Source organism: Lissotriton vulgaris, chromosome 4_1 (assembly GCF_964263255.1).
Source record: "Lissotriton vulgaris chromosome 4_1, aLisVul1.2, whole genome shotgun sequence".
In the NCBI taxonomy this organism is placed as follows: domain Eukaryota; kingdom Metazoa; phylum Chordata; class Amphibia; order Caudata; family Salamandridae; genus Lissotriton; species Lissotriton vulgaris.
The window spans coordinates 2,138,704,605-2,138,727,115 of record NC_141691.1 but is presented as its reverse complement, the minus strand read 5'-3'; the positions used below and the strand labels follow the sequence as shown (position 1 = coordinate 2,138,727,115).

Sequence of the window (22,511 nt, the reverse complement as noted above, 5' to 3'; positions counted from 1 at the left end):
CTGAGTTTTGAGTCAAGGCCCTTTGTGTTTTTTGTCATTTAAGATGTCATCAGTGATATCACTGACCATATCATGATTGATGTAGTATGTGAGGTCTTAAGCAGTGCATTGGGGGGGCGCAAGTTATAGTTAGCTCAGCTGACTATAACAGCTGAATTTCTATGGATTTGTACAAGTGAAATGTCATACTAACTATAATGTCCCTGAAACCTGTGGTTTTTCATTAAATATATATATAGTAGAGTGCCATCCATTATACGCAAAATATTATTCTGCTCCACCGTTCCTATAGAGGGGTTAATGTGCAAAGAATGGAGTCATCTAGAATGTATGGTGTAAACAATATTATTTCAATTCACCTGTTTCTCAATAGCTTCATCTTGAATGTAAAACAAAAAAGACCAGGCACAAAAATAGAGAATTCACAGGTTTTATTAGTTCACATTCATCTTGTTATATACATTTCAAATTACTTCCCAAGAGTGTGCGGTAAAATGTTAACAATAATGCTGTCTAACACCTATCCACATAAAAGGTTCCCATCTCTTAACACAAAAAATAATATCTTGTCTTAGGGTGCTGGCGTTTGAGAGTTTACAGAACAAAGTGTGCTCTGACCCAGCATGTGCATGCTTAGATTTGATGAAATACGAATTGAAGCCCCTCCTGATGCTCTGGTCATTATATAAAGTTGAACACCAGAGGAAGGCCATTCGTGTATTTGACAGAGAAGGAACAAGGGCCACACAGACCATAGCCTAGGTGATGAGAAAACAAGAAGAAGAAGAGTGAGGAGGCAGGAAGCTGGCCGATTCCCTGATGGAAGCATGGTCCACAGGAACCAGGAAGAAGAAGGGGAGAAGGAAGGTGGCAGACTTCCTGAGTGAAGCATGGTGCACAAGAACCAAGAAGAAGAAGGGAGAGGAGAAGGGAGCTGGCAGACTCCCTGAGGGAAGCATGGTCCACAGGAACCAGGAAGAAGAAGGGGAGAAGGAAGGTGGCAGACTTCCTGAGTGAAGCATGGTGCACAAGAACCAAGAAGAAGAAGACGGGAGAGGAGAAGGGAGCTGGCAGACTCCCTGAGGGAAGCATGGTCCTCAGGAACCAGGAAGAAGAAGGGAGAGGAGAAGGAAGGAAGCTGGAAGACTTCCTGAGTGTAGCATGGACCACAGGAACCAAGAAGAAGAAGGGAGAGTAGAAGGAGGCTAGCAGACTTCCCGAGGGAAGCAGGGTCCACAGGAACCAAGAAGAAGAAGGGAGAGTAGAAGGAGGCTAGCAGACTTCCCGAGGGAAGCAGGGTCCACAGGAACCAAGAAGATGAAGGGAGAGGAGAAGGAAGCTGGAGACTCCATGAGGGAAGCAGGTCCACAAGAACCAGGTAGGATCAAGAGGGCATGAACAAGGCTGTGAAGTAAAGTGAGCTTACTGCTCGCCGGATTGACTTTAGTCCACACCCATTGATTAGCAAGCTTCAGCAAGGTTTTACTAGGCTTTGATCATGTTGCCCCAATTTAGAGCTGAATTCTTTTCAAGAGTTTTAATTTATATCATAAAATTGATGTATTATCATACCCTATATTGCATATTATTTTCAAGATAGCATTTAAAAATCATCATGATAAAAGTGTAATATGAAGGAATTTGACGCAGGTAAGAGGTGATTTCTCTTTCACTGCCCCACCCCATGGTTCTAAATATCTCATTGTTTACATGCTTTTAAAATGATAAAACCTTCAAAGTCAGATACATCGTATGAATCTTGTGTTTTCCGTTTCAAAATTTGGGATTCTAGAATGTTATAACTATTTTGCATGAGAACCTTTTTAAGAAAATCCTCTTTAAGGCAGAACAGAGGGAGCCTGACATCCCCAACCTTGTAAAATGTTGCTCCAAGGCACGCATACATCATTAGATATCCTCCCTTTTTTAACAGAGGGGAGACATTTCTCAAAGCATCACTGTAGGACGTCTCATCTGCTGCAAAGTTCTCAAAGTAGGACAAGACCAGGCAGTCCACGGGGGGCAGCACGGTGGGATCCAATGGATTGCTGCTCATGAAATTACATGGGAGAACATTCTTGACTTGTTTTTGGAACACACCTTGTATCTGATTCAAAACACCACTGAAAATAAAGATATATGTCATTACTAACATGCAATTAATTATTCATCAGCAGCTTGTGTGCATCCTAAGTTGCCATGATTGTTACCAGATATGACAAAACAAGTTATCACGTCTCAAGATGGGTTCTGCTGTACACCTTGCATCACATACTTCTCTGTTTGATTTTATAAGTTTGTTGAAAGCATGAAATTCATCCGGGATATAAGAGTAAAGTTCCACAAATATTTGTGCTGTAGACTTTGTATCACAGACTTCTCTAGAAAAATTCACCTGTATGATTTTATAAATGAGTTGACACTCACCTGCTAATGCACAAGAGATTATACCCTTGCAGCATCCACTGCCTGGCCACTTCTAGTGTCGCAAAAAGAATGAGTAATAGTTACAAGCCCCTATTGCGACAGGAACATCATTAAAAGTGGTGATAATCCATTCTCCCGTGCAGGAAGGTAACCCTTCCTGCACATAAACAATCATTTTCAAAATGATGAGTTGCAACTTCTATGTGTGTTGCACAATACAGTACATATAAAATTTACAAATTGCCATTCTAGATTGTTTACCTTCCTGCACATAAACAATATTTACCTCAATGCAGGCACCTTTGTACTATGGTGCAAGGGTACCTATGTTGGAGCAAGGCAGCTGAATTTAGCGCCAGGGAAGGGGAAAGTGCAGGAATGAGACTGATTAGCGAAATAATCGATCCATCATAATACCGAGTGTCAGATATTGTGGAATGGAAATAGTGAGTGCAAGATTATCGTTGTCAAGAATATCTTTTTGAAGGTAAGTAATATTGATTTAAAAAATATAGAAGTTGTTAATATCGTTTGCAAAAATGTAGTTGTTTAAAATATCGATGTTTGATCTAGTGTTATGTATTTTAGTATATATTTTACATTTATATGACATAATTCTTTTGTTTCATGATTGTTTATGTTTCTTACTGTATTAGTTACATTTTTAGTGGTTATGAAATTTCATTTCTTTTCATTTTGTGCTTTTTAGTTCTCTAGCTGGTTGTGGGTTTATAGGGGTTTATAGAGGGAAGTAATTTAATTATAATAAATTAATGATTATTTTTTAAGTAATCTTATTTAATTGATATATTACATTTTGTTGATAGTGTTATTAATTTTTTTAATGGAAATATTTTTTGCTGGTTTTGGCATTTATAGGGGTAAATGGTTGAAAGCAATTATTTTTAATTACGTAATAATTAGAAGCAAATTAATATTATTATTGATATTTATTATGTTAATCGTGTATATTTATTTATTTTGTGGTGCAAATAATTAATAAGTAATTGTTAATTAATATTAATTAATTGATAATTATGTTTTTTAATTGTTTAACTAAATGTTTTAGGTGTGAATTGTGGGTGGGTTATAGGGTTAATGGTGGGGAGTAAAATATGTAATTTTATTTGTTAAGTATCTTTTAAATACTAATAACTATTTAAATGTAAATTAATCAATTTAATTGAGTTTAATTTTAGGCTGGGTTGTGGGCTTTATAGGAGTAAAGGGTGCAAAGTCAATTAATTTAAATGAATTCATATTTAGTTGTTCATATATAATATGTGTTTAATTGATACATTTTGAATTGAAATTGAAGTGATAAATAATTATGTTAATTGAGCAATCAAATTATTTTTTTATTTAGATGTGAGTTGTAGGTTTTGTATTTGTATGGTATGTGACGTAAATTAATTTAACATTTTTAATATTACATATATTTGTATTTTTTATTCAACATATATTTGAATGTTTTTAATTTGTTTAATTACTTTTATTTTGTTTAAGATATTTGACTTGTTTTTAATGTTGTACTGACAGGAGTGGAAATAGTAAATGTTACCCCTACACAATTCAACACAGTCAAACGTTTTTACCTTGGAACTAAGTCTAAAAAATGGAAGTAAAAAATGCTCAGCTTGGCAAGGCAGCAGTAGCCGAAGAGGACTCCATGAGGTTGAACAGCCGTTGCATTCTGTCCCAGTAAAGCTGTTCATTTTGACAGGAAAAGATCAAAGTGGGAGAAATGTGGATTTTGCACCAAGGGAAGTCCTTTTGCCAGCCCGATACTGTTGGCGCATACACCTGGCCAAAATGTGTACGTTTGCACTTAGTCACTTTTTTGGAGCTCCATATCCGTCAGCAGGGCGAGATTTCAGGCTGTAGTCGATGAGGCTGGGCACCTTCTCTACAAGGTCCAACTGAATCGGATGTGCTGCCACAGACAAGCTCTGAGTGGGAGCAACCTGAATCCTTAGCCCAGCAGCAACACACTTTGGAATAATGGCCTTCACAGGTTTGTCCTATTCCTCTGGTTGTTTTGAATTTGAAAAGGTTTCTAAGTCCCAGTTTCCCACTGATGGTAGAAGCACAGCCAGACACAGCCGAGGATTCCAAGACCCCCAAAATGAGCAACATTTGTGAATCAGGACTCACTCCAGCAGACGCCGGCAGTAGATTCTGTTGGAATTAGTCAGTTGGACAGTTACAGAAACAGGCCTCTTTGAGCTTTTTGTCTCCCTCAACTTAAACAGGAGTACATCCTTATGCCTATTGGGGTCCATGTCTGTGCCCTCCGTACAAAACAGTGCCGGTCCTGTCCTTCATGTCTCCTGTCATGTCACAGGTTTTGTCCTCTTGTGGTCTTCCTCAGTCTCATTAGTGTTCTGAATATTGTGCCAGGACATGCCACATTTATGTCTGGCACTGTCTTGTGGGTGGGAGGGAGTCCAAGCCCCTTCCTAACCAATGGGGTAAAAGACCCCTAGGGTAACCCTACCTACTTTTGATGCACTTCCTATTGGTCCCTCCGCAAAGAATACTACAGTACCCCATACCCTAACATCTAAAATGTTGAAACCCTACTCCCTGCGTGCAGAGCCTGTGTGCCCACCCAGAGGTATGGCCAGGATAATGAGCAGCTCTCCCCCATGGGTGGGTTTCCTGACTGGGAGGACCAGAGAAGGGGCCTCTCTAGGTATCACCTGTTGTCTGCTTGTGATAGGAGAGGCCTCTTGAAGTAAAAAATAAGTTCTGGACACAAAATAAATGGTCATCCTGCCAGAGTAATGAAAACACCTCCAACATCCAGGCCTTTATCTCTGCCCTCGGAGCAGTTTTCACACCTCATTTAGGGTCATTCACCAGACAGAAGGCACATGTAAAGAGTCCTTATAATGCCAAGATAGGTCAATAGAAGTGTTTACATTTGGATTCACCCCATTCCACTTGTTCTATGAACCAAATCAATACTGAGATAACCTACTGCTTGGTTGAGTTTATCTCAAGCCATTCACTTGTCCCCAACCCTTCCAGAGGGGAATTCTTTCTAATTGTTAAAAGGACTCTCCCCCACTTGAAGTATCGAATGGCATGCTTCATCTTCACGTCCTCACCCAAGCTCATACAGTGCCTGGTAGGATCAATCTTTTCGTTGAGGAGCTATTAACCAGGGTTGGTGGTGGTGGAATTTGACGTACTGTAATAACATTGGTTCATGCTCTCTCCTGAATTCAATATTTTGCACGGTACACAGGCAAATGTATAAACATGAGTGATGCATGCAGGGGCCACTAGTGTCCCCTTGCATCAAAGTAGGTTATGCATATCAATCAGCTTATCATTAAAATAGGCTGTATTATTTCTTCTTTGTTAACCAGAGTCACCCGTCCGCCTCAGAGTGAGAGAATCACATGCCCTCTTTGTTTGTCTCAGTGAAGTGCTTGATAAATAAAAAACATGTATCTGGACCAGCAACACTGGCTGAGACAGTGCGGTCATGTGGATCCTGATGGCAGCACTGTGCTGTATACATATATTCCTTTTAAACGCTTGCCACACTGTGTCTTGTTGTATCTCTTGACACGATAGAGCAGGATATGAGGTGCCTCTCCATTTCTGGTGCTTTGCAACAGTTTTAATGTCTTCTTAGAGTTTGTTGTTTCTCAAATGGGTGCAATTTCTGATTTTTGTTTCCTTTTCATTCACTGCTTGATTTTGGTCACGAGAAAGTGTCACTCGTAGTCCTTGAAAGTTACTCAATCAATCAATCAGGTGCTTATAGAGATTGACTACTCACTCGTAAGGGTCTCAAGGTGCTGGAGGAGGGGAGGTGCAGGTTCCAGTCCATCAAGGAGGAGGTCTATCGAAGAGCCACGTTTTGAGGTTTCTCGTGAAGATGGGGAGTGATGTCGCCTGTCTGAGTTGGAGTGGCAGGGTGTTCCATGCTCTGGCCGCAAGGAAGGAGAAGGAGTGTCCTCTTGATCCGTTCTTCCTGGCACTGGGGACCATGGCATTAAGAGAGCTAGGCTGATTGTAGGGTCCTTTCGGGTGCGTGGAATTTGAGTCAGATTTTCAGGGATGCTGGTTTGGTGATGTGGAGGGCTTTGTGTGCATAGGTGAGAATCTTGAAGGTGATTCTAGCCTCAATGGGGAGCCAGTGGAGTGTGCACAGGTGCTGGGAGATGTGTCTTGGCAGTTTGAGGAAAAATCTTACAGCGGCTTTCTGAATGCTTTGTCACTTGTAGGTGAGGTTTTTGTTTATTCCGGCGTAGAGTGCATTGCCGTAGTCAAGTCTGCTGGTGATGAGGGTGTGAATGACGGTTTATCTGTGTTCTAGGGGGATCCATTTGAAGGACTTACTTAGGAGGTGGAGGTTGTGGAAGCAGGAGAATGCAACGGAGTTTATCTGGTAGTACATTTTGAGTTCCGAGTCCAGGATGATATTGAGGTTGCATGCGTGGGGGTGGTGGGCTTACGAGGGCCGGGGGCCACCAGGTGTCGATCAAGACACCAGGGGTGGGACCATGATGAGTACTTCTGTTTTGTCAGTGTTGAGTTGTAGGCAGCTGCTTTTCATCCATTTGGTGACTGCTTCTATGCCTTCTTGAAACTTGTGTTTGGCTGCGTTGGGTTCGTTGGATAGGGAGAGGATAAGTTGGGTATTGGCTGCGTATGAAACAACTTTGAGTCTATGGGTTCTGATGACGGGGAGAGCGGAGTCCTGTAGATGTTGAACAGCGTGAGGCTGAGGGAAGATCCCTGGTGGACTGCGCAGGAGGTTGGTGGGGGGTCCAAGAGGAAAGGAGGGAGTCTGACCTGCTGCATTCTGCTGGAGACAAAGAGTGGATCCAGTCGAGGGCCTTGTCCCGGATCCCTGCGTTATGAATTCAGCATGTGAGGGTGCAGTGAGAGACTGTATCGAAGGCTGCTGCCAAGGAGGATGAGGGCTACTGTCTCTCCTCTGTCCAGGAGGGAGCATATGTCATCTGTTGCGGCGAGGAGGGAGGCTTCTGTACTTTGGTTTTTCTGAAGCTGGATTGGGAGGAATCAAGGATGTTGTGCTCTTCAACAAAGGAGGCAAGTTTGCTGTTGATGGTTTTCTCAATGACTTTCACTGGGAATGGGAGTAGGGTGATGGGTCTGTAGTTTTTTAGTTTGCTGGGGTCCACTGAGGGCTTCTTCAGGAGGGGGTTGATCTCAGCGTTCTTCCAGTTGTCAGGGAAGGAGCCGTTAGCAAAGGAGTGGTTGATGGTGTGGCAAAGCATGGGTGGGTTGGTGTCGGCAGCTCTGTTGAAGAAGTGGTGGGGGCAGGGGTCCGTGGGGACCCCAGAGTGGATTGACTTCATCATCTTCAGTGTGTCTTTGGTGGGGAGGGCTGTTGAGCTGTCAATCATTGGCTTCAGGGTGTCAGGGTGGTTGGTGAGGGTTCAGTGTATTGGCTGTCTTTGTCAAAGTTGTCGTAAATGTTCTTGATTTTATGGTGGAAGAAGGTGCTGAGTTTGTTGCAGAGGTCTTGTGAGGGGGGATGTCAGTAGACTCGCTGGTGGATTGGGTGAACTTCTTGATGATGCTGAATAGGTCTTTGCTGTTGTATGCATGTGTGGAGATTCTGTCTTTGATCGCAGTTTTTCTCGTATTTCTGATGAGTTGGTGGTGGGTGTTGGTGGCAGCTATAAAGTTGTTGTAGGCTTCTTTAGATTTGGAGTTCCCCAGGCCTTTTCGAGGTGGAGGCATGTGTGTCTGGACTTTCAGAGTTTGGTGGTAATCCAACTAGCTTTCTTAGCGTGTGTGTTGTTGTTCTACTTGAGGAGGGCTATGCTGTTGGCACTGTCAGAGATCCATCTGTGCAGATTCCGGGCTGCAGTGTTGGGGTCGTCGTCTTCTGCAATGGTTGGGGCGGAGTTGCCGAGTAAAGGGGTGAGCTGGTCATCGGTGATTTGGTCCAGTTTCTTTGTGGGAGCAGGTGCTGGGGTCTGTGGATGATGGGTGTTATAAAGGTGAAGTGGATGCATCGATGGCGTATCCACGGGAGTTCAGGGTGTTAGATCTGGCACCATTGGCGTGAGTCTCCCTTCCATTTGGACGGATTGCCTCCTCTGTTTTGATATGTTTTTGCTGGATTTATGCTTTGGGCACTGTGCCACTGCTGATCAGTGCCACAGAGCAAGTGCTCCCTATGTTAAATGGAGATACTGATTGGATTCCATGATTGGGTTATTTGATTTATCTGTCAGCCCCTAGTACAGTGCGCCATGTGTGCCCAGGGCTTGTAAGTCAAATGCTGCTGGTGGGCTTGCAGCACTGGTTGTGCCACCCACAGAAGCATCTTGTAAAGTGTGTCTCAGGCCTGCCATGGCAAGGCCTGTGTGCAATCTAGCACTGCCATGTCGACTTGGCCAAGTGCACCCACTTACCTGTCCCTAAACCTTCCCTTTGGTTGATATTAGACACCCCTATGGTAAGCCCAAGGGCAGGGTGCATTGTAAGTTTAAGGTAGGACATGCTCTGATGTGTGTAGCATGTTCTAACAGTGAATTACAGCCATTTTCGTTTTTCACTATTGAAGGCTACCTGTTCTCATAGGCCGGAATGGGAAGCTAAGATTGTTACATTCTTACAATCCTAACTGACTCAGGGAACATGGTAGAAATTTGAATTTAGTATGCCTGAACTCAGAATAATAAAATTTAGTAAAGTTTATTTTAATATTCTGTGTTTGCAAATACCACTTTTAGAAAGCAGGTATTTGCTTGCCTAACCATTTGAACCTGCTTCTGCTGAGTTGTGTATTCCTTGTCTGGGTTTGTGAGTGACAGGGCTGGGGAATTCCAGGAGACAGGCTGGGACAGCCCAGTGGTGAACAGAGAGATTTACATCCAGATGGGAGGGAGGAGTGCACCTGGGACCTTAATAGGACTGGGCCTTCCCTCTACAATGCTGGCTCCACCGCCTGTGGCTTGTCTGATGTCTCTGCCCTGCACTGTGAAAGGAGAAGGGGAATCATGTCAACAGAGTACTCCAGAGCTGTATCTTCCCTCCCCTGTGCTGGCTCTACCTCCTGTGGGGCGTCTGATGTCTCTGCCCTGCAGAGTGAAAGGAAGAAGATAGTCATGTAAACGGATGTATGACGTTACAACGCATACCTTTACCACGCATACCATTACAACGCGGTATTCACAACGCATACCTTTACAACGCATAGCACTTAGAGGTGCTGGATAGTGGTAAGTATAATTTTATATTCCAACTCCAGTCCCCGTGGACACTAGGGAAGGTGTTGGATATAAAATTATACTTATTCCCTATCCTAGAGTGCCCCCCAGCGCAATGCGTTGTAATGGTATGCGTGGTAATGCCTGCGTTGTAATGGTAGTGCGTGGTAAAAACTTCGTTGTAACCCATGTATACCCATGTAAACAGTGCTCAGGAACTGGTTTGGACTAGGCAGAGGCCTCTCTGCCTTCAGAGAACAAAGGATTTTGGGGGATAAATATTGGGACCCTGATACCAAGAAATTAGATCACTTCTGGAACAAGAAACCTTTCTGCCAAGGAAGAAGAACCAAGGAAGCTGCAGGAGTTTGGACTGCCCCTCTGCCAGTGTGCTGTTTGATGGGTTGGCCTGCAGTTGTTGCTTCATTGCCAAGGGAAAGAAGAAGGAACTTTGTAAGGACATTCATCTACAGAATATTCTCCAAGGGCTTGAACTGTGCTTGCCTCCTGCTGAAGTCTCAGGGCCAAAAGACTTCACCTCCAGCTCCCTCCTGAATATCCTTGCTGGGAATTCTGACTCCAATCACTTGCGTGCCGCTGGGAGCTAGAAGCGCAACGCAATCGAGAAGAAGCGTGTCGCCGCCGCAGCTGAAATCATCGCAATGCCGGAGAAGCGAGCCTTCGCCGCATCTCCATGGAAGCTTGTGTTTATTGAAGCTGCCTGCTGTCGCATCACCGGAGAAGAGTGACAACATTGAGAGAGTCGCCAGTGCATCACCGGAGAAGTGTGTCGCAGGGCCTATCTCGGCTCCACAGTAAAGAGTTGTCGCAAGGCTGACAGGGCGTCATCGCATCGCCGTCGCATCGCCGCATCAAGTGTGCCATCTTCTCGCATCGCAACTGGATCATCGCATCGCATCAAGGCGCCATCTTGCACACTGCAACGGGCCCACAAGCTGAGAATCTACGCATCACCTTCGCTCCGGTAAGGCTCACGACGAGTCCCCTACTCTGCACAAGCATTGAGGAAGGACGCAACCGTTCCCCCGGATCACGGAACCAACGCATCTCCCCTTTTGCAAGCCTTTGTTTACTTTGCGTTACACATCCAGGTACTTTGTTGAGAACTTTGTCACATTCACCATCAACTTGATCTAAGATACTTTAATCATCTTTTATGTAATCTTAAGTGTAGTATTGTGGATTTTTGTTATTTGTGGTCTTGTGTTTAAGTCCATATAAAGAATACTTATTTTTATAAAACCTGTGGTGTGTTCATCTGTAGTGTTGTCACTGTGTTACTCTGTATTTTCACAAATGCTTAACACACTGCCTCTTAGATAAGCCTGTCTGCTCGTGCCAAGCTACCAAGGGGGTGAGCAGGGGTTATTAAGGAGTGTAATCCCCTTATCCTGACGTAGAAGAAAGGGTTCCTATTTAGACAAAGGTGATAGCCAACTAGAGACCCCCAGATCTAACAAGGGATGTGTCTGAAAGTGATGGAGTTTCCTGTTGTGAAGAGGGGGTTGAGGGTGTGTCCTACTGAGTGCGTGGGTGTGGTCACGATCTGGCAGAGTCCATTGTTGTGGAGGTTGTCCAGGTGGAAGTTGAGGACGTTCTGAAAATGTCAAAATGTCATATATAAGCAATTTGAACCCTTGTCAGCTATGGGAATGGAAGCCACAAAAATCATTACTTTGTTCTCGGTTCAAAATAAAGTGATTTCCTACATGGACAGGAAAACAATAAAGAAAAAACAGGAGGGAGTGAACTGGGGTTCTATGGGAACTCTCAAGGGCATATTATCAAGTTCATTATCGCCGTTTTAGCGGCAATTTCCTGCAGATAAAGTGGTGATAATTTTAACGCCGTTCCTATGCCCCTGGGGTTGGAAATGGCTACCCCCTAATGGCTTAGTGGAGGAGGTAGCAGGCATAGCTATGCCTCATGACAGAGCGTCACCTGTGCCACAAAAGCAGGCACACTATTGATAAAGAATACACAAAAACATAAAAAATGTAAAACAATGCAAAGGTAAAAAAAATACAAACTTATCTTTCCCACGTTGGGTGATCCTGTCGGAAGACAAAAGAAGAAACAGGAAGCACTATTTTTGGCCCCTCCAATTTCTACTTACAACCACTCGTTCCGGCAGTGGACATACTGGGGGGGCACAAGGTAAACAATTTATAAAATGAATGGGTGAGTCCTGTGCGAGACAGAGACAACGCTCATATATTGAGGACTGACAAGGTAGGCAATGTAGGAGGTCACAAAGAGGGCGGTGAAGATTCCTGATATAAGGGATGCTTTGGAGAATAAAGTAAAGACCTAATAGACTGGATGTTGCTGGAGCACCAAAGAGAGAATCATTTGAGGGAAAGTGTTACAGTCATGGGAATACTTACGTAGCTACAGATGTGACTGTCTGAGTAACTATTCCGAGAAGAGAGCCAACCTTCAAAGGGAAGAAAGCAGAGAAAGAACATGAGCGAGAGAGAAAGGAGGAGGAGAAAACACAAGAAAGGAGGGACAAGCTAGGAGGAGGCATGGAAAAGAGGAGGAAGAAACACAAGCAAGAAAGGAGAGGACAAGACGTGGTATGGCAAAGAGTAAGAGAAAACACAGGCAAGAAAGAAGAAGACAAGAGGAAGGGTGGATAATAACAAGAAGAAGAGGAAACACAGCCAAGGAAGGCCAGGACAAGATCAGGCATGCAGATGAGGAGGAGGAAACACAGGCAAGGTAAGGCAAGGCAGGAGGAGGCATGCAAAAGAGGATGAGGAAAAACAGCTAAAGAATGAGAGGTCAAAAGGAGGCATGGGGAAGAGGATGAAGCAAGCAAGGAGAGGTCAAGAGGAGGTGTGGAGAAGAGGATGAAAATCAGAAGCAAGCAAGGAGAGGTCAAGAGGAGGTGTGGAGAAGATGAAGAGGAAACACAGGCACCCAAAAATGGCAAAGATAAGAGGAGGTGCGGAGAATAGGAGTTGTAAAAACAGGAAAGATAGGAGAGGACAAGAGGAGGCATGGAGTGGAGGTGGAGGCCCCACTGGCAAGGAAGGAGAAGACAAGAGGAGGCACAGAGAGGAGGAAGAGGAAACACAGGCAAGGAAAGAGAGGACACGTGAATTCATGAAGCACCAGACCAAAGATAGGGGCCGCAAACATATGAATCCAAAATTGTCAAAATTAGGGTATAAACCTAGGAAAAAGTATCCTACTTAACTGATGGAGATAGATTCCTAGGCCGAGAGTGGGAAGAACATTACCAGCAGTGAGGGAGATGGGCACAGATCAAGGTGGGGTGAGTAAGAGACATGACCCTGGAATCATGAAAGTATAAGTGTGAAGCTGCCCGAGGTCGCTGGATGCAGGTCATGGGATGGGGCATGAGTGGACATGCTGGGAGAGAAAGATTTGATTATAGATGACTAAAGAGAAGAAAGAAGGATAGGAAAAACAAACAAATGAAAATGAAATGAAATACTTTTATTGTATGATTACCTAAAATCATTTACAAAAAGCGAAGCATAGTACGACCATGGTAAAAACGAACAAAAACAAAACATTTAAAATGCAATGAGATTAAAAGAAGAGAGTTAATAAAAAAAAATAAAAAACGTATACATATACATCGGGTTGGACAATCAGTACCCTAATGTCGGATCATCTTAGCTTAACAAGATTGGTACCGAGTCACCAATGGTCATGTAATACTTTGTTTTTTTTGTCTGTTCAATTAGGGTGGCAATGTTCATGACCATAGGAATTGATGAAGCATCACTATTAATACTATGGATGCTCGTCCATGTGCCAATTATAGTTTAGCTGTTATTTTTCTAGACTTTGCGTTTGACATAAGGTCTGTCCAGCAGAGACAAAGAACTTCCCGGAACGTGCCAGCTCCATTGGCACTGTTGTGCTATAAATGTGCATTAAGGCCTTCTTACATGGTCTTACTTTATTAAGATTAAATATAGCCCTTAAGTATTTGCGCCTCGGACTTACCAACGCTGGGCAACAACAGATGATATGTTCTGCCGATTCTCTGTGGTATTGACACAGTCGACATCCTCTATTTCCACTTAGTGTGGATGACCAGCGAGCCCTATAGTCCTTTATTGGTAGGTTTAGCAGCCTGGTCTTCAAGACATTTTGAAGAGCAAATCTCCCCAGGCCGGCATTTAGTTATGGTTGGCATTGAGTGGCTTCATGTGATTTTGCGAGGCCCTCAGTGCCACGAATTGTTCTGATCGTATCTATATCCCAGAGCCTTGAGATGGTCTTTCCCTGTTTTTTAACAGGTGTTTTAGGCTAACTGTTGGCAGAATTTAATATTTGATCAGTTGTCAGGCATAGTGTTTTATTAGCTAAAACAAGGTACCTAGCCCAACGGCTGGTTTGATCTATGAAGAGTTTTTGAAGTGCTTACCTTCGGGTGCCCGGGCTAGCCTTGTACACACAGTGGTATAATTTCACTATCTATGTCTTTTTTGCATTCTATGTCCATTGATGTTAAGTTGATCTCAAGTCTGATCAGTGTGCGCCTTGTCGAGAATGGTAGCCTGAAGATTTTCCTGAAAGCCATAATATGTCGATGCTCCAGTTTATCGGACAATAAGCCCGGGAAATCCAAGTGGCCATAGCTGATTGTTGAAAAGAGCTTGGCTTGTGTTACTCTTCGAATGCCCTTAGTTGAGTGACTCACAAGGTTCTGATGGATTTTTTCATAGGGCCTGTGTGACCATAGCAGATTTTGTCTCCATTGATTTGGCCTGAGATGTTGTTCTGCCGGTATCTAAGAATTGTACACCCAAGTAGGTGTATTTATTTGCAGTTGCAATTCTGAGTGGTCCGATGTTCCAACCCAACAGAGATTTCTTTGGTTTATGTCCAAAGACCAACCTTGGTTTTATTTGCATTAGTTTGGAGCTTGTTTTCTGAGTTATATAAATGGAGAGTCTCCAATGCCCTTTTCATGCCTACTCTGGTTTGGTCCAAGATGACAAGGTCGTCCGCATATTGCATGATGGGTATTCTAAGGTGGCACAATTTAGGTGGAAAGATATCAGTTTTAGAGAGTGCCGCTCCCAGGTCCGCGGTATATCGATTAAACAGAGTTGGCGCAATCACACAGCCCTGTTTTAACCCTTTGTTCGTATAGGTCTTGGCAGTTGCGTGTGACTGTGTGAGCTTCGTGCGGACCCATGTGCCAGTATGGAGGGACATGATGGCTGCCAGAAGTTTCCCTGGAATCCCCCACTTTGCAAGCTTTTCCCACAGTATATTGCGGTCGATGCCATCGAAGGCAGTGCTGTAGTCAACAAAACAGGCGTACAGAGGTGGGTTTATCCCCTCTGTAGCCTTAGTTACCAGGTATGATAATGCTAGGGCGTTATCAATTTTTGACGAGTTTGCCCGAAATCCAGTCTGGTAGTATGGTATTATTTGGTTATATACAAGAAATAAACAGTAAAAGAAAAATAGAATAAAACTTATAAAAACAGAGAAATCCTCAGAAAAAAAGAATACACTCTAACACAGAAATCAAAAATGCTTTTACAAGAATATTACACTATATCTGTAATCTCTTTTCAGCAAATGTTGCTTCTCTTCCTTCCTGCTTGGAGTTAGTAGAGTCAAGAGAGTGCAAGAGCAAAATTTAGAAAACAGATAGAGAAATCATGGAGAACAGAAGGAGAAGAAGGAGAAGAAGACAGTATCAGCGAGAGAAGCATAAGTCAAAGAGAATCAATATAAAGAAAGATCAAGCTTGAGAGGCAGAGATGTCCCACACTCACCACAGGTACATTTTTGATTCCAAGGGGGACACCAAAAAGGGAGTCCAGACTGTGAAGACAAGAAAGAACATATGTTAAATAATTGGGGTAGTAACAAAGTGTGTGAGACAAAGAATATAATGATGAGACTGTATTTACTAATTGTCAGGACTTGAAGGTGTGGAGAAAGGGTGTGGAGAGAGCAGAATCCAAATTGTGTAGTAGCTGCCAAACAAATGCAATAAATAGCCTTGGAAATGTCCTATTTGATGCTGACAGTGTATTCTATCTGCTTACAGCGACATCCCTTACACTGAATCTCAGTCGCGTGGGAGTAATCCTGACACCTATAAAAACTAAGCTGTAGTGCTGTTTCCATTGAAATAGTAAAGTGACACTGACAAGTTTAATGAAATAGTTATCTGACTGAGAGACTGCCCAGCTCTGCTGATTGATGGTCGAATCAACAATTGAAATGAGCTGCAAGGGTTTTATTGATTAGGTGATGGGTTTCAGATCAGTCACAGCAGATGTCAACAACGGGAAAGAAGTTGCTTCACTAGGGCACATCACAAACCTCACCGAGCAGTGAGATATGTATTCAGAGTACTGATTTTAACACAAAACTGACCGAGCAAACTATTTAATATCAAATGAGGACATATTTTTCTTGAAAGAATTAACTCAGCTCTGGCATTATATTCAAGGCCATAGTGCTTTGCTTAGTGATAGCAAACAACTAATGATTTACTGAAGATAAGTCGGGGTTTATGTCTAGTTGTGATCTGAGAGCAGCAGGAGGAGTCAGGCAGGACACTTGTGCTGGTTTGCATATGTCAGAGTTAGTGATTGAGCTAGAGGGAACACACAGCACGCACAGTGAGCATGGTAATGATACTACTGTTAGCGTAAGCCCAGCAGAAAGTGACCACAAAAGGAATATATGACGTTACAACACAGACAATTACAATGAATGCCTTTACAATGCCGTTTTTACATCACAACTACCATTACATTGCATGATTTTACAACCTACGCCACTACAACACATTATAAGAAACTACCATTACAACGCATTCCATTACAACGCATACCATTACAGCACTTAATTCTTTTAGGGTAATCTTAGGGTAAGTATTGTATAGTGAAGGGGTAAAAATGACTATTCCCATTCAAGTGAGTGCAACTGTAGGGTAAGTGTTGGATAGCGTAGGGGTAAAATGTACTATTCCCATGTACCCCAATACATATACCTACCCTAAATAATGGCATGCATTGTAATAGTATGTGTTGTAATGGCATGCATTGTAGTGACATGCACTCTAATAGCAACGTTGTTATGGCATGCAATGTAAATGTAGTCCTGCGTTGTAAAGGTAGTGCGTTGTAATGACCACGTTGTAATGGATGTTTCCCCCTCTAAAGTGCACCCTACCCGGAGTGCTGCCTGCATACTTTGATTCCTGCTCTAGCCACACCACTGATCCTAGTGTTATGTTTCAGATAGGTACCCCAATATAGGCTCAGGCAGTCACCTAACCCCTCACCAATATTCTCCCCTACCATTACACTACATGACGGTTTTAGTACTGACCTTTTACCTAGTTACAGAAATGCCTAAATGACATGGGTTTTCATTGAAAACTAGCCTCATTCATTATGCATGAGGATTCATGGAAACACAGTAGTACATAGCGGAATGCCATCTCCTTCATAATGACTATGTACAAGGGTCATTCCTTCCGTCATCCTAGTCAGACATGACACTGCAAGGTATATCTCCTAAAGGTACCACTTTGGGTATACATACCCCACATCTTGCTGAGGCAGTAAAAGGAGAAAAAGGACTTCAATGCCAACACACTGACGTGAGAGAGATGCTGGAGGGTTCTCTACATATAGACACTCAGTGGTCTGACATTCGTTGCGGGGTGTCCATCTCAAGACCAAGATGGGGTCCCACCGTCTCTCACTTCAGGTAATGGGGTTGACTTTGTCCTAGATGGATTATTGACTTTTACATCGACTTACATGCTAGATACACTTAGGTACACTCAGGTACATCGAGTTAGGGTGGCATCGTTGGAGTATGCATTTACTACTGTCATGTATTTTATATACTTGCCTGTATTCATTGTGTTAGCACAATGGTAGAAATCTACCATCCTTTTACTCTGTTGGTGCTTATAATCATATATATCTGTTACTGTTTAGTGGTTGTTCCAGCACACCTATTTTACACTAGAACGAAGCTGCTTCAATAAACGCTTATTGAAAAATGTCCCCCCCCCCCCTTTTTTCTGTGTATCTCTCTGAGACCAAGTGAGTACGAGTGACTCAGCGGGAAGTATCAGACTGTTTCCACGATCCCTGATGGGACAGGGTTGTCATGTTCAATAGTTGCCAAGAACTATTATCTCCTTGATAAGAGGGGTTTTTAGTGGTACTGTAAGATAGTTGGTATACGGGTTAACCTACCCAGTAGGGGTGTCTAGCATCAGTCCGTACACCAATCCTACAGTGTATGTAGTCTAAACGGGCAGATCATATAACGGTTTATAGGAACTACACAACACTAACACCAGCCATGCATCCATAGCTAGCCTCACAAGTGAATAAAAAGGTGACAGCTAGCAACTGAGCTTCATGGACCATGAGAAGAAAGAGAGAGAGAAACTCTGACAAGATGAGAAGTTGTTTCAGGAGAGGTACCTTATGGAGTGGACAACAATTACAGTAAAAGTGTTGGACATTTGCAGTTGTTGCAGAGTATCCCCAGAGTTTCCCTTGCTTTGAAGTACCTGTTTTTGTTGGCCACAGGACTTTGTGTACTTTACTCCTGCTAACTAGCCGGAAAGCGCATGTGCTCTCAACATGGTAAAATTAGCCTAACTCTGATTGGCACATTTCTTCACTGATAAGTCCCCGGGGCATGGTGCCACATGTATCCTGGGGTTCTAAATTAAATACTGCGAGTAGGTTGCAGAATTGATTGAGCGACCCACTCAGGTGACCCTGTTGCAGAGGGCTCGGGTACGCCATTACAGATACCAGTCAAGGTTAATGGGGCCATTTCAACCTGACAAAAGAAACTGTTTGCCCAGTCGTGTAACAAAGGTCCCTGTAGACCTCACGGTGTGGGGGGCGCCGAATGCCAGCGGGCCCCCTCAGCATAGTACCCTGGCCTAAGAGCTCCAGAGTGTCGGCGGATAGGGCTCACTCCATGTACTTTGCAGGGGGGGGGGGCTCAGGTTTTGCTACACCACAGCATTTACCGAGTCTGGTTCTTCCTTTTAAATACTAACAAGTCATCCCCTAAGGTAGGCGTTACTGCCCATAGCACAGGGGGCATGTTTTTTAAAAAGTAGGGAATGTATAATGAATGTTTTACATGTCCCGGCAATAACAAATATCTCCAAAGTGCTTTTCACTGAGGCAAGGCTGGCCTTGCACATTAACGCGGGTTTATCCTATTACATTTAATAGGGCTGCATTCAGTTTGGGAGAAGCTAAACAAATATTTCAATTGTAATTTAAAATCTAACTTAATGGTAAAGTTGGATTTTAAGTAACTATTTTGAAAATTACACATTTAGGACATTTTCATTTCTATGTGGAAACTTAAACTGCATTACTGCTAGTTCCCATGTGCTACCTGACCCCTGATGGCTCCCTGGAGGGAGATGTGTATTATTACAAGACAGTGGACAAAGGGTCTGGGTGTGGGGCAGTGTTTGTCTTCCCGAAAAGATAACTGGAGAGGAGCTAAGTCCCTGCCCTGATTGCACTTCAAAGGGGCCTCCACTAACCCACTTCCCAATTCACTCCAGCAACACGCATAAGGGTCCAAAGGTATCACTGTTACGTATTTCCCTAGTGGTCACACGACTGAGGACGGATATGTTTTTTCTTTCTTTTGACCACACAAATAGTTTACTAAAAGGTGGATGTCATACGTCTTGTAAATGTGAAACATCTGAAAGACAACAGTAAGGTCACCTTTATTAAAAGTTTGCTAATTTACAACAATAACCAGCTATTAATGCTAAGGATTTAGATACAAGATACAGAGAGAAAGTACTCAAGATTATGGCAATAACCGTGGATACTCAATCAAATAATATTAGGATTTTCAGTATTGGCAAAAAAAATGATATATTTTCCATGGCTGTGCCCAGAGAGGAGACTAACTCAGAAAAGACAGAAACTGAATATGAACCTGTGAAAATTCAGGGCCATATTTATCAAAGGGTTACGTTGCCCTTGCACCACAACAGAACTCAAGAGCGACGCAATTCTTAAGTTAGATATATCAAGTCATGCAAGGCCACCTCGCGTGTATCAAGTCATGCAAGGACACCTCGTGTGTATCAAGTCATGCAAGGCCGCCTCGCGTGTATCAAGTCATGCAAGGCCACCCCGCACGTATCAAGTCATGCAAGGCGGCCTCGCGTGTATCAAGTCATGCAAGGACACCACGCGTGTATCAAGTCATGCAAAGACACCTCACTTGTATCCAGTAATGCAAGACCACCTCGCGTGTATCTAGTCATGCAAGGCCACCTCGCGCGTATCAAGTCATGCAAGGCCACTTCACGCGTATCAAGTCATGCAAGGCCACCTCACGTGTCCCAGAGTGGCTACTAAATCTGGAGTCATGCAATGCTGAGCGCATTGCTGCATTGCTGCACCCCAGGGAGGAGTTCCGTGAGTTGGTAATGCCTATTGAGAGGATGTGTGATGATTTTATACACGTGTGGGAGACCTCAGTTTCTTTGCTTTGTTCTTTTATTCCAGTATGAAGGTGATTTTGAAGGACCTATATGGAATAAATGTCTCTGTGTGTGCTTACACCTGGAGGATAGGTTTGATGGTTCAGGAAACCTTCTGGCCACTTCTCTGAGCATAGGGAACATCTGTTGGAAGACAACAGGCCGTATCCCTATCGCCATTTACCTCTGACGTGTCCCCAGTACTCCATGGGGTACCACAAGGTTCGGCAATAATCCGCATCCTTTTTAACATTTACCTACGCCCTCTATTTCCCATTATTAAATCTTTTGGGGTAGATCTCTTCAACTATGCAGATGACACCCAACTGATCTTCTCACTGGAAGGGTAAAGAGCGATATCTACTGACACCCTCCAGGAGTGCATGTGTCAAACTACAGGTTGGCTTAAGAGAAATGCCCTACAATTTAACGAGGGAAAAACCGAGGTAATATACTGTCTTGCTACAAAAATATCCCGCCACATACCGATAGAGCTTAAGCTCACTCCTGAGGGTGACGCTTTGGCCTCGGCTAAAGTGGTGCGCAATCTGGGAGTCATTGTAGATGAAAACCTCCAAATGGATGCACAGGCCAATAAAACTGAAAGTACCTGCCTTTCCTTGCTCCGAACCTTACGGAAAATCCTTCCCCTACTCCCCGAGGACACCCGTCCTCTTGTAGTGAGGAGCATAATATTGAGTAGATTGGACCATTGCAACTCCCTGTACTTGGGAGCACCACAATATATTGTACAAGGGTTGCAGAGAGTTCAATCGATTGCAGCAAAACTGGGCCTAAATAGACAACGCAGATCCTCCACGACGCTGCCCCTTAGAGACCTTCATTGGCTGCCCATCAGGGAGAGAATTCATTTCAAATCCCTCTGTATTGTATTTAAGGCAGTATATAGTCAGGGCCCAGTGCCCCTACAAGAAACATTTACCTGGTACAATCCAAGTAGGCAGCTCCGTTCATCAAACTCCAGTTTGATAACTACCACCAGATTTAAGAGGTCTCGGAAAGGTGGTAGAGCCTTTGGAGTGATGGCCTCCCGTCTCTGGAATGTACTGCCCCTAATGCTTAGACAGGCTAGCTCGTTGATTGGCTTTAGGAAGAGCCTGAAAACTTGGCTCTTCCCAAGCAATGGGTATTAAATATTCTTTTAAACAGCTGACTCTGATTTCTTTTTTTTCCGGCCTTCTCTCTGATCCAAGTGCCAGGATACGAGTAGGGTGACAGTTTTGCGCTATATGAGTTTCTAATGCAATACAATACAATACAATGTATCTCTCTATCGTTAAAGCACTGGCTTCTATCACCAATTTTTGGGGTATCCCAGAACACGACTCAAATCTGGAATCCTATAACCTCTGTTTTGGTCCCAACACATCCTCGCTCTGGACGGCCTTCCCAAACTGCTCCAAGCATACCCAAGTCCCCTGAAAACCTAAGAAAGATGGCAATGCAGGTGTGACTCCTCCGCTCGGGCATCAGGAGCATTAGATTGATACTGCTAACCCCAGCCCCTCACTAGCCACCTAAACCCACCCCACTGCAGAGTGCGCTCCTTCTCACACCTGGCAGCCTAAAACTCGATGGCCTTCCCCTACACCTCAGGACCACTGCATCACTCTTGGGAATCCAGGAAAAGACTGAAAACCTGGCTGTTTGAGTGAACAGAGCACCACAAAGCAGTTAGAAACTGCAGCGCCTTGAGATCCTCACAGGTGATTTGCCACAGTTTATAAATCCATTCCTAATCCATGAAAGTTAAACATCAGGCAAAAAGGCACTATCTTACTTATGTGATCATGTCTGATCTCACTGGTATAACTTCCATGCTGGGGCTCGGAATCCCAGAGGCGATGGGCCCCTCAGAGGACTTTTCTTCATCCTACGACGCACATTCTGATTCCAAGGTGCGTCCACGTTGGTCTCTGTACTGTGTGATGTTCAGCGCCAGCTTCTCTCTTTTCTGGACGGTTACACTGATGCTGGTTTCCATCTGACATTTTGTTCTGTATTCATCAAACTCTTCTGTGAGGTCCGATAGTTCCTGAAAGTTTTCTCCAATGCACAAAGAAATGTGTTTTTCCAACAACTATCCGTTTAGTTGGGTATAAAAGTGCATAACTCACAATACATTGTTGTAAAGCTTGTTTAATTTCCTGGAAGCCACACTGTTACCTCTAGACATGTGTAATGTAAACTGGAAATATATGCACTTTTGCATTCTCGTTGGACCATGGACCATGATCTTTTGCCTGCTGTAGAATCTTGTCACTGTCGTGGAAATTCAAGTCAAGCCACAAAGGGTCTAA

The 22,511-nt window shown here is 43.6% G+C and overlaps 1 protein-coding gene across 1 annotated transcript in view; it reads right to left on the bottom strand.

Moving 5' to 3' along the window:
- Positions 1 to 416: 416 nt before the first annotated feature.
- Positions 417 to 22,511, bottom strand: part of LOC147725242 (nicotinamide N-methyltransferase-like) — a 149,750-nt gene continuing 127,655 nt past the window's right edge. The window contains exons 3-5 of the mRNA XM_086966555.1: positions 15,440 to 15,488; positions 12,047 to 12,096; positions 417 to 2,123 (exon numbers count right to left, since the gene is read on the bottom strand). Of these exons, the coding sequence (XP_086822681.1) occupies positions 1,700 to 2,123; positions 12,047 to 12,096; positions 15,440 to 15,488 (523 nt within the window). The 3' untranslated portion in view covers positions 417 to 1,699. The remainder of the gene's footprint in view (positions 2,124 to 12,046; positions 12,097 to 15,439; positions 15,489 to 22,511) is intronic.